We start from the raw sequence: 13,121 nt of genomic DNA, 5'->3' as shown, positions 1-13,121 counted from the left end.
TTCTAGAGGGGAGGGGGGTGGGGGGATGGGTTAGCCTGGTGATGGGTATTAAAGAGGGCACATTCTGCGTGGAGCACTGGATGTTATGCACAAACAATGAATCATGGAACACTACATCAAAAACTAATGATGTAATGTATGGTGATTAACATAACAATAAAAAATTTAAAAAAATAAAAAAATAAAAAAAGGTGCAATGAACGTTTGTGAAAAAAAAATGATCTAGCCCTTCCTAAACTTTGGAACCATGACATCTGGTTTCCTTTATGTAAATCCTGAGGCTCCCCAAAGGATTTGAAGTAGACAAGTCTAAAATGGGTGAAATATGTCTTGAGTAACACTGGCTCCTTCCCACTCCTTGTCATCTATGGCCCCCAGGACCCTTCTCTTCTATGAGGTCTCAGACTCTCATTCCATACTGGGAAGGAATGAGCAAAGTGAAGGGTGAGATAGGTTTTCAGAGTATTTTCATTTTAACAGGCTTCCAAGTAATGGTTATGCTGTGGCAGTCATTTCGGCCAATATCAACAGGTGTGCGAGGCATTGGGATGGGGCAGGAGGATTCCTGGCGTCCCATCCTGCATGGGCAGTTGTCACTAGTACCAATGCTGGGGTTCACGATGCAGACTAGAAATCCAGCCAGCTGGCCAGCTACAAATATTTTTAACTGAATCGTAAGCACTTTCAAAATCGTTTGAAGTGTATATTCAGCTCTTATATTCTCCTACCTCTAGTGACTCCTATGCTCTTGCTCCATCAACCTCCCCCATTTATTAAATACATTGGCACCAGGGTCTCAACTTTGCTCCATCTAACCAGGCTCCTATTGTCCTGAGGTGTTGCAGTATGTCCACAGACCACTCGCCCACGCATAGGCCCCTTGGAGAGGCCCACCCTGTGACGATTAAAAACTCATAATTGGAAGAAAGACTGCCTGAGTTTGAATATCTGGTCTACCCCTTACTGCATGACCTAGGGCAAGGTCTGAATCTCTTTGAATCTTAATTTTTATGCCCATAAAAAGGGGATTATGGCAGAGTTAGGTCATGGGACTATTGTGAGGATTAAATCAAATAATCTACACAAAGCATTTGGCACAGAGCCTGGTACACGGTAAAAATTTAATAGAATTAATTTCCATTATGGTGGCCCTGTTTACTAACAACTTTCCAGGTGACAATACTCTACTCCCCAGTACAAGGGACACACTGAGTTATACCATCTCTGCAACATTCACCTGAGAATATCTTGGCTCTTGAACACACACTCACTTCTTTCCAGCTCTTTTATTCAGCGGCTATCACTAAGCCCACCTTACCACTCTGTGGCGACCTATCATTCCTTAACTCTCCACTCTCTCTCGATTTTTCTGACCTGCCTGCTTTCCTTTCTTTCTTTAGTCATGGTCTCTGTGTCCAACATTTGTGTCATCCCCTTGACAAGAAGTTTAACTTCCTTGCTTTATTGTGTTCCCATATTGCCAGCAAAACCTGGCCATGGGTTAATTTAAGTATCTCTTTTCTCATTCTTATATGTTGGGACTTTTGCAGTAATCCACATAAAGGGCAGTGGTGGCTCCAACCAAGCAAGCATGACAGAGGATATGCTCAAGGATTTGCTGAACATCTTAGCAAGGCATCCAAAGCTATTTATGGCTACCCCTCATTTCTTTCATCTAGGACCTCCAATCCCCCACACTATGTTCTGCCCGTTGTGAATCACCTGTAATCCTCTGAGGCACCTAGCTATTTCCCTCTGTTATTACCTGAATATTTGTGTCTCACCAAAATTCATGTTAAAGCCCCAAACTCCCAATATGACTCTATGTGCAGACGGGGCCTTTATGGAAGTGGTTGGTCAGAAAGGTAAGGCCCTGATCTGACAGGATTAGCAGCTTTATTAGGAGACACTAGAGAGCTTGCATTCTTTCTCTCCATGTGAGGACATAGTGAGAAGGCAGCCCTCCGCAAGGCAGGAAGAGCGCTCTCACCAGGAGCCAACCCTACTGGCACCCCATCTCACACTCCCAGCCTCCAGAGCTCTGACGATATAAATGTGTGTTGTTTAAGCCCCCCAGTCTGTGCTATTTTGCTATGGCGCACTGAACAGACTAAGACACGATGCCAAAAGAAAAACACCTATAAAATTATAGCTGTATTTATGCAAATGTCTTGGCAACACAGGGACACACTAATAATGCAGCATCTTTATGTGAGAACAACTCAATCATGCTGAGTTTAAGCCAGCAGCCTCTGTTTTAATACCCTGATAGGGCCAGTGTCTTGTCAGTGATTTTTCCTCATATCAAGAAGCCTGATACGTGCTCCTCTGAAGGAAGAATTTTAATGATAAGCAGATATAAGGATGGGGTGCTTTTGACTTTTCTCCTTAATCTTAGGGGTCATCTGATAATCATGTAGACCAGGTTATGTAGGTTGGGCTTGATATCATCAAGAAATTTCCTTTATATTTTCATTTGTATTATTATTGCTCCTGAGGCATATAACATTTCAACTTTTTTGGTTTCAAAATGGTTCAATATAATGGTCTATAATTTTCAAATTATAATAAAGGAAACTGGAGAAGAAAGTCCTAACATAACATCTTTTTTTTTCAAGAGAATGCATCTTAAAACTTTGACAAACATGCAATTTGTTTAAACCATTATAAATGATAAGCTCCCCACCCTTGCTCTCACTCTCCCCAACTGCACCCAAAAAGCTTAATATTCCTTTCACATATTTTAAAAATATTTTATTTATTTATTTGAGAGAGAGAGAAAGAGAGAGCGCGCACGTGCGTGTGCACATGAATGGGGGAGGGGCAGAGGGAGAGGGAGAAGCGGACTCCCAGCTGAGTAGGGAGCCGGATGTGGAGCTTGATCCCAGGACCCTGGGATCATGACCTGAACCGAAGGCAGAGACACCCAGGTGTCCGTCCCTTCCAATACTGCAAGTGGGATTCATAACATGGGGTGGGCTAGAATTTTATCGTAGCATAAGCTTTTAAAATTTTGATTTTAAGATTTTATATATCAGCAGCTATATGCCCGTGTGGTTTGTTTGATCAGCATAGTGCTTAACAAGAATTGAGTTTGAATGCCTGTAGGTGGGGTACGCATTCTCCACTTGCCCTGGGGGTCCATCTTTACCTGTCCCTTCCCTGGGCTCTTTCACACAGTTGATCCTGAAGGCATTTGAGATGGCAACTCCTGTTCTATATTGAGGTGCTGTGTTTTGTAAATAAACCTTTTTATTGAAATAAACTACATAAAGTACACAAATCATAAGCATATAATTTGGTGAATTATCACAAAGGGAACACATCCACGTAATTACCATCAACAACAACAAAAAGAACATTATTAGCGCTAGAATCCTCCTCTCTTCGGTTTTTTCCCCTAAAGCAAATGCTAAGACAAAGATACGGGCCCCCATGCCTTAAGAAGCACAGTGAATATCTGAATTTCTGACACACACATACAGCTTCATCGGCCCTCTTTTGGTTTGTGTTTCCTTGTTTTATTATTTTTTATCCTTTTATTTGACTATCCTTTTACTTTCCTTTTAAAATTATATCTTTATATTTAAGGTATACACCTTTTATAAGCAAACTGAAGTAGGTATGTCTTAAACCTACTCTGGCAATCTTGCTATTTTGTGTGAACTACTTAGTCCACGTACATTAAATGCAATTATCAATATATTGGAGGTTAAATGTACCAGCTTATTTGTCCTACCTGTTCTAATAATTTTAGCATTCTTCTCTCTCCTTTCTTCACTTTTATGGTGCTTTATGAATCTGTCTGTATTTTGATGTCTTTCAGGATTTTGGAAAAACTGTTGGTCTTTATATCTTTAAATATTATTTCCGACTACTCTTTTATCTTTTTTGGGGAATCCTTTTCCCTGGGCCCATGTGTTATTTTCTGTCTGTATTTTCCATCCTTTTGTTTCTTCATGCTTCAATCTTATTATTATTTTCTGACCTATCTTCATGACCTAACTTGATTTTCTCTGCAGTTTTGTTTAATTTGCTGCTACACCCATCTATTGTATTTTTAGCTTCTGTTATTTTACATTTTCTAGTTCCTCAAGTTGGTCAAGCTTTCCTTTCTAAGAATTCTTCACTTAAAATCCTCCTGATCTGACCCCTTGAGTTTTTCCAGAAAGAATTAGCAAATAAAAAACAGACTTGAACATTCCTGAGAAATTAAGCCCAGTTAATGCGGCAGACCATGGATTAGACTAGAGCACAACTTTTTAACAATAGATGGTGAAATTTCAGTGATTCACTTGTTGATCATTTTTTGCAACACTAAACTCCAAGCTGATATCCTTGCCACCTCTAAATTCTTGCCCTCTGAAAGAACACACAGCTCTGTAGAATGTGGGTTACAACACAGTAGTTAAGGAAATATAATGAAAGTAAGTTATTACATCCTCACCCAGGGATTTTGCTTTTCAGCATTTGCTTCATTCCTACAGTCACAGGGGTGAAAAGTGGGGCTCCTGTTTGCAGTAAAGATTGAAGGAGTTTTCTTCCATAGGTACCACCTCTGACCCAAGCTTCTCTCACGAACTCTGTATTTCTCAGTAGTGCCTTTGGTTTTCATCCTGGTCACTGTAGCCCAGCTCAAGAGATTGGAGAATTTCAGGTTATCAGCAATGAATGGCTAAGTTTTTCTTGTAAGTTAAGTGCCATGTTTTTCCTATACTGTGGCTCAAGAATAAATTCCCAAGAACTCCCCATCGCCGTTACTGCAACTGAGAGTACAGCACAGGTTGAAATGCACCAAACAGCCCATTCTGAAGGTCATCCACCACTGCTCCTTGTTAGCACTTAATACTTAAAAAAATTTTTTTTGCACTTTCCCTACATTTTGATTCAAATTAAACTCACATCACAGCCATCTTGTTCCTAGAGCTCAGGATTCCCAGCCTGTCTTAGGCTGGACCCTCCAGGAATCCCACCTGTCCACTCTCTTCTTTGATCTATAGAATAGGACTCTCTCCTTGATTATGTTTTCCTTTTGTTTTGTTTTATTTATTTATTAGAGAGACAGAACAGAGGGAGAGGGAGAGAGAATCTCCAGCAGACTTCCAGCTGAGCACGAATCCGATGCTGGGCTTGATCTCAGGACTCTGAGATCATGACCTGAGCCAAAATCAAGAGTTGGACGTTCAACCTACTGAGCCAGCCAGGTGCCCCATGATTATGTTTTCCTTTTGAACATGACCCCTATCAGTTTGGGCTCTACCCATCTCTGTGAGAGTTCTTATTTCGCAGGTCATTTTTAAAGTTGAGAATATTTCACCACTCCCCCTCTAAGTGTGATGCATTCACACTTCAACTGTGCTGGACGTTCCCCCAATCCACATTTAAACATCCTGATCCCAGATATTATCTTATGTCCTTATATCGTGCCCACAAGTGGTGTTACATATCACTTATTTTTCAAAAACAATGTCCACAGACTTAAATCTGCAAAATACTTGAGACTTCACATTTATTACTGAATAGAGATAATTCTGGTCCATTTGCTGGGAAGTATTTTTAAGCTCATAATATGGTATGATACCGTACTATCACCTTAGTGAACTACAGAGGCTGCTGCGTAGAGGAAGGGTGGAACTCTAGAGAATCCCTTGGTGTCACTGATAACGGTATTTTCAAGTGGGCTTTATAGTGAGTGAGTTATTTTTATAATGGAATCTTATGGATATATATAGATGTGTTAAACTTGCTGAAAGAAACTCCAAATATGGGTTTTGTATCCCTATAGAAATTACTCTCGAATTTGCTGATGCCTTTTGGACTGGATAGTATGCTATTTCTATTGGTAAAATAATCGAAAGCGAGGAGCCGCAGGAATTTTGCGCACAGCTAATTCTCTCCCACCTGCACAGTTACTTACCTGTGATAGCCAGCTGAGTCACAAAGAAGGTCATTCTTGACTTCATCTTCCTCCTCCACATAGAGAACAGCACCATGGAGTTTCCAACAATGGTGAAAACAAACAGGATCCACAGAGTTATCAACTGCTCAGTCTGTGAGAAACAAAGCAACACAAAACCAGTGTACCAGTGAGAACCAGGGTACTTTACAGAACACAAGGCTCAGGCTTCGCTACTGGAATGTCTTCCTCCTGGTCGCAAATCCTCACCTGTCAAAGCTCTATTCTCAAGAGAACAGAGACACAGTGGTCCTTATTTACACTGATGGCGGTGTAAATTGATGCAACCCTTAAAAGAAATCTATTTGGAAATATATGCCAAGAGACAAAAGAATGTATTCTTTGGCCAAGCAATTGTTTTAAGTCTCTGTGAAAGAATTCTAGGTGTGAAAAAGAATACTACAGTAGCAAAGATGTGGATATTTATTGTAAGAATGAACTGGAAATTGTTTAAAGATAACAAGATAGTTAAGTAAATAAAGCACTTCAGTTCTGTGAACTATTATGTAGTCATTAACAATGGCAACCATGAAGATTATATAGCAACATTAAACATGCTTGTACTATAACAGTAAGTGGAAAAACATGGTAAAATTATATATGGGGTATGATTATAACTCTGCAAAATTAATACATGTAGAAAAAAGACTGAAGTAGACTAAAATGCTAAGATTGGGTATTTTAGGGTAGTGTGATTATGGGTTATCCTACTCTTTTTCTTTTGACATAATTTTATAATACAGTAATACTAAAGTTTCACTGAGTAATACATAAATAGTAAATAATGGGAAAAAAAGCAGGAATGCTACTCATTTAAAATGCCAAGTCCTCTGTAAGAAGTCTTCCACAATTCCTTCAAATGGAGCTTTCCATCTGTTGAAAAATCCATGGCCCAGAATAAGCAGAGGCCCAGGGTGCTGGGACAGGCTGACCAAAGAGACAAAGCAGAGCGAGGCCACGGGTGAAGACAATGGGGACAAAGCGATCCAGAGGCAAGCTTGAAATCAAAAGCCAAGACACGTTAGCCCAAAAGGTCTGGGCAGAATGCTGGTAAGAATGCACAAGTCTAATATTGGAATCTGAAGTGCTTCTCTCATTCGGTGGAGATAAGAAGAGCCTGAAGATACCCACTGAGATGATAAAATTTCATGTGTCAACTTGGCTAGGCGATAATGACCACTTGCTTGGTCAAATAGTAGTGGAAAATGTTGCTCTGAAGGTATTTTGTGGATGTGACTAATATCTACATTCAACTTGAGTTTAAATACAGCAGATAACCCTCAATAATATGGGTGGGACTCATCCAATGAGTTGAAAGCCTTAAGAGCAAAAGCTGAGGTTTCCCAGCAAGAATTCCTTGAGAAACATAGGAATCATGCCTGAGTTTCCAGCCGGCTGTCTCCTTTATGAATTTCAGACTTGTCAGGCCCATAATCACATGAGCAAATTTCTTAAAACAAATCTCTCTCTTTCTCTCTCTTGCCTCTCTCTGTCTCTGTTTCTATATTCCTATTAGCTGTGTTTTCTGTGGAGAACCTAAATATACTCTCTAAGTATCTGAGACATCACAGTAGCACTTTTTCTTATATTAAATTAATTTTAAGTTATGCAATAACAGGTGCATTAATTCTTCTTTAAAACCTTAACAATTCAGGGGCGCCTGGCTGGCTCAGTTGGTAGAGCATGTGACTCTTGATCTCGGGGTCATGAGTTCAAGCCCCACGCTGGGTGTAGAGATTACTTAAAAAAAAAAACCTATAACAATGCAGATAAAGCTCAAAGCTCCTTTGCCACCACTCTCTGTCTTAATCAACTCCTTCTCCCAGAAGGTAAGTATCATTTTGATTACATTATCTTTCCAATCCTTTGAAAAATACTTTATAAGTGGATGCATGTGCATACACACACACACACACACACACCCATAGCAAATAAATAGTATTGTGTGTGCGTGCGTGTGTGTGTGTGTGTGTGTGTGTGATTAGCAATTTGGTATTCACTATACTCTGTATATATTGTGCATATTGCTTTTCTTCGGTCAGCTGGAGAAATTGCTAAATAAAAGGTGATACTTTCATACAGTGCAGTAAAATATTTCAGTTAAAAGAAATGGATTAGATTTGCTAAAACAAAATATGTTGACGATATAGGGAAGATTCTAGACTGAGGGAGGGGAGGGAGCTGGTAAGTGTACGGAGTCAGCTCCATACTCTGAAGCCACTGTCCTCCCCAAGCATTCCTGGGGTTCCCTGGCACTGCCAGGTGGAAACCTAAACCTGGTCTGCCAGGTTCCAGGGCTGGGGCAGTTTCTCATGATTTCTCCTCCAGCCCTATCCTTTCTAGAAGTCCAGGCTGAAGCTAGCATCTCCATGAGTCCTGTACTTTATCAAATTGATATTTTGGTTCTCCATCTCAGATTTACAGATGGGTTCCTGAGTCCCTGGGAAGAGGTCAGAGCCTTGAAACTGCAGATGGTTGAAGTTAGGGGGCATTGTGGTAGTGTTGGGGGGCAGGGTGTGCAACTGGAGTGGGAGGACCACAGGGTTGACAACCTCTGCTACCTGGAAAGGCACAGGTGGCAGATACCTCCAGCATGCTTACTAATCTCACATTTGGAGAACAGTCTTTGCTCAGTGCCAGGTTCTATACTTTTTCTCTGGCCCTTTTTTGACCAGATGGGTCACCTTCTTCTGGAAGTTTCATTTCTCTAGCAGTCTAGCTATGGGTGACCTAAAGAAAGCTTCAAGAATGGAAACTATTATGAAAAGGGCTAGTCTAAATGGAGTGAGTGAGTGGTTTTAGTAAGAGGATTCTCTCCTTCAAGATAGATGGACAGTTGTCAGGAGCAGATACAGCAGGGGAGGCCTTTGATGTGCCAGAACGATGTTCTCCTTTCAGCAGCTGGTGTGCAGATGGTGGAGCATAAATAAGTGGTTTGAACTTGGAGGACCTGCCTTTTAAAACTTTAGAGCAACCTGGGGACCAACATGAGAAACTAGGTGGCTTAGACATCTGTTGGCAGAAGGTCTCCCTGACACTGTGCTGCTGATGGCTGATACAGTTAGGGGCCAATGTGGAGGATGAGGCACCTATGTCCCCAGTATGGTCCTAATATAGTGTGCTATCAGGGAGGGTGATGGGGTCCTGGGAGTGTTTATGGTTCAGGAAAAGATAAGGAGACCCTAGAGCAGATGGTGTGGCAGATATGGGCACGCAAAGTCCTGTCAAGCCCTGCTGAGAATACAAATGAGAGACTGTCCAAGATTTTCTCCTGTTTCTTTCAGGAAATCCGTTTCACAGGGAGAAACATTTCGACGCCTTAACATAATTTCTTTTTTCAAATTAGAGAACACTGTGTCGTGTCCAGCAAATTTTCTCAGCCTGGGCGATGGTGGTGTGGGGGGTTATTTCCACACTTGTCCAGGACTCAGTTGATTTCTGTTGAGCTCTTTCAGCCTCAGATGAAGAAGAAAGGGAAAAGGTAGAATGTTTGTGAAGTTTTTTTGTCAGATTAGAAATCTAGATCTCCACGGTGAGTGGGCAGAGAAAGAGGCACACTACTCTGTTGGCGGTGGTGGGGTGTCAGGAAGGTGGTGGATACCGGGCTGTTTTCCTTACTGAGACTGTCTTCACCAGCACCACCTACAGCTCTCCTCAGCGGCCCAAGTCCCTTAGCAGGTTGAAAGCAGCTGACCATGTCTCTTCCATGGAGTCTGTGGCATTCGGTGGACTTCCCACAGAATTCTGCCCCCCACTCAGCCTCCTGTAATGGAATCCCCTGGGGCCGGCCTCCGCTCACTGCTTCTCCAGGGAGAGACTCTTACTTCAGATGAGAGAGTAAATGAGTCTCTCTGCTCTGCCCTCAGAATGTCTTAGCTACTCTATACCTTATAGAAATTCCTCCAGTTTTGCAGCACGTGAGGTCAAACTTCCCTATTTTCTACTTCCGACACAGAACTTTTTTCAACTAAAATTATACCCTGAAGGCCTTCAGGATGAGAACTGGAAGGAGGAGGAGATTTAATCAACCGAACTCAGGTAAATCTGAACTAAAATTTTTTCCAGAATGGCTCTCTCTTCATGTTCCCCTTTCTTCACATAACTAACTGCCTGTGGTAAGTACAGTGAAGCCTCGTTGCCAGAAAAACACCACTGAAGTGGGTAAACGGTTTGCTTTTCACATGGCGCACTGGTGATTATGCTGCTGGCACCGAAGTTCAGATTTCCAGAAATCAAGTTGCTCTGTAATGGAGGATACCTCTGGCCTCTCAGTGGGCACAGAGCGGCTGTGTTCTTCGTCTTCATGCAGCACAATTCCGACCCAGGCATCCAATATCTTCAAAGTAGACTTGGAGCTCAGATCTGCTCTGCTGGGAGCACAGAGTGACAAACACTGCAAATCAAATTATCCTGGTTAGATATACCAGTGAATTGGAAGTCGGGCCTCAGGAGGGCTGGCAGAGTCGGGTGTTAGCTTGGCTGAGCCTTTTTCTTAGAAGCTTGCAGTAACTGTGCTTACTTGCAGTAACTGGGCTGTCAGACGCAAGGCTCTCTGTACACAGGTCAGAGTCTATTCTCCTTGGGACTGGATGATGTCTATAGGGCAGGCTGAGCAGGTCCTGTGAAATTAGTCCCCCTGCTTTATAGTTCTCTATTTGAAGACAATCTCACCTCAGAGGCTTCAGGAAATTGGAAGATGGAAGAAGCTCCCCACCCCCTTCTTGCTTTCTGGAGTCTTCCTAAGAGCGCTGTTTATTTATTTGTTTATTAATTCATTCACCATCATTTAATTGTCTATAGTATAAGGTGTTAGCACTACATCATGTAGAGTATATAAATTATACTCGGCCAAGTTTAAATCCTGTTTCATCAAGTAGTACAAGGGGCATTAAGTATGCAAACACGTACTTGAAGGATCATTTATTCATAGTGTTCTTACCCATGCACTCACAAACATGCAGACACATACAAATCCCAGGGTGATATGAGGATTTGGAAAATTATGACAACGGGAATTTAGGAAGCAAGTTCAGAGGCATTTGAATATTACAATCAGGTGAGTGATTTGTAGAAAAGTGGGTAGGCTTTGAAACCAGCCTGACTTGGGATCAGACTCTTTGCTACTCCCTAGATGTGTAATACATAGGTAAGGGATAACCTCGCTGAGTCTATTTTTTTCATTTATAAAATGAAGATAAAGATAAAATCTGCCGCAGGACACTTGTGACGGATAGATTTGACAATGAAAATGCAAGACTTCTAGCTCGGTGCCCAATGCATTGTATATACACAATAAAAACTGTTTTTTCCCCTTCCTTAGTTTCTTGCTCTATGTGTAGGTTTGAGGAGTGATTTATAAATAACTCTCAACCTTTTCAGGATGACGTTTGAATTCACCCTGTTCATCCTATTTTCAGTTCCAGTCTGTTGGTATTTCACCTGAGCCTAAAGGGCCCTCCACCTTTCCCCCAGGTAGGGGTGGTATCCCAACACAGGTCCCAAAAAGCTATTGCAGAAATATAGTTGGGGATTAAGTGCCCCCTAGTGGTCATGTGAGGCAAAATTCCAGCCAGATGCTCAATACTGAGTAGAAGTAATGGGTGAGTTTGAAATTTTTCAGTGACTCAAGACTAAGGCGTTTTCAACTCAGTTACATGGTTGTAGGCATGACTAATTGGTTTTCAACCTCAAAGTGATGAGGCCATGTAGTGACGTCATCTCTCTGCAGAACAGAAAATGAAGCCCTGGGATTTAGAAGGATGAATTACAGCATTCCCTGGATGATGCTGGTGCTGCCACAGGGCCGATACTTGGGGTTTCACTCCATAGGATAGGCTTCCAGGGCCAAAAGGATGCCTCTGAGGGTGGGCATTAGGTCTAGGTCACCACTTCAGGCTCGCATTCCGTCTTCCCCATAGAAAGTGCTTAATAAATGTCTGTTGGGTGGATATACAGTTAATGACAAGTGAAAGGGTACTTATAAGTACCACAGAACAGGTTATCTGAAATGGGAATTATCTCAGGAAATACCAGACATTTAGTTGAGTGACACTAGTTAATGCTGGTTATGCCAGACTTGTCTGAGAGAAAAACACGATTTATCCAAATTCAAGGAATGGTGATCCTCTTTTCCGGAGGAGTCCTGGAAACTGGAATTAAAAGTGTAAAGTATCTTTAACAATTATAGGGTAAGTAGGAACTAATATTATTGGAGTGAATCCCATTAATCTAGCACCTGACTTACTTAGTTTGTCATGTACAGTAGATGCTTAGTAAGTGTTTGTTCTTGATTGATTGTCATGGACCAAACATTTGAGAAGCTTTACATATTGCTCACAGGTATCATAAACTGATGAATGAGATGTCACTGTCCCCAATTTTATACATAAGGAAAGGGGGCTTGTGGAATATGTGGTTCATAAGCAATGTAGGTGGGATGTGAACATAGCTTTACTTGACTATAAAGTCCCTGCCCTACTTACTAGAGTGGTTTTCTGTTCCAATTTGGGGTCAGGATTGGTGAAGCTGACTCATTTACTTTCAATTTTCATTCATTTTCCTCTGACCCAGAACTTGTCTGAAGCTGGGTTTCTGGGGCTGGGTCAGTTTCATGACTGCGTCCAGTAGGACTGAGTGTGTAAGGTCAATGCTCCATATGTGTTTGGATGGATGGACACTGGAGCAGTGGAAGGTGCCCACACAACTGTAGTCATAAATATCACACAAGATGCAGCTGCATCATCTGTCCCAGGAATCACAGAACTTTCTGTACCGCTTACATTTTCATGGCTCATTTTATGATTATTGTTATTTTTGTGATGTTGAAGATGAATCTCTCGAACACAGGAAGGAGCAAATATATCTTACTTCCCGAGAGAGGAAATGAAATCTCAGAAAGGTTATGATTCAGCCTCAGTTCTCAGGGAGCAGCCGGCAAAGAAACTCTGCTCTCCTGTCACTGAGACTCATATGCCGCCTGTCATTCATAGCACACAGGCTCTGAGGCTGCTCAAAGCTCTATTAATTTGCTTAGGTGGGCTGCAAATATCCAAGGCAAAGATCTGAAAATGTCTAATTCCACTGAGGCTGAATCACCACGCAATGCAGGGAGCACACAATTCAAAGCGAGGCAGGTAGGAACAGACTACAAAGCTTTGGATTCCTG

At 41.7% G+C, this 13,121-nt stretch overlaps 1 protein-coding gene across 1 annotated transcript in view; it reads right to left on the bottom strand.

Annotated features, from left to right (window-relative positions):
• Positions 1-13,121, bottom strand: part of NPSR1 (neuropeptide S receptor 1) — a 147,310-nt gene that overhangs the window by 108,882 nt on the left and 25,307 nt on the right. Inside the window, 1 exon segment of the mRNA XM_025873355.1 lies at positions 5,918-6,050. Within this exon segment, the coding sequence (XP_025729140.1) occupies positions 5,918-6,050 (133 nt within the window).

Source organism: Callorhinus ursinus, unplaced genomic scaffold, assembly GCF_003265705.2.
Source record: "Callorhinus ursinus isolate GAN/ISIS: 27379988/994484 unplaced genomic scaffold, GSC_fseal_2.0 scaffold12, whole genome shotgun sequence".
NCBI classification, from domain to species: Eukaryota; Metazoa; Chordata; class Mammalia; order Carnivora; family Otariidae; genus Callorhinus; species Callorhinus ursinus.
This window is presented reverse-complemented; position numbering and strand designations above follow the sequence as displayed.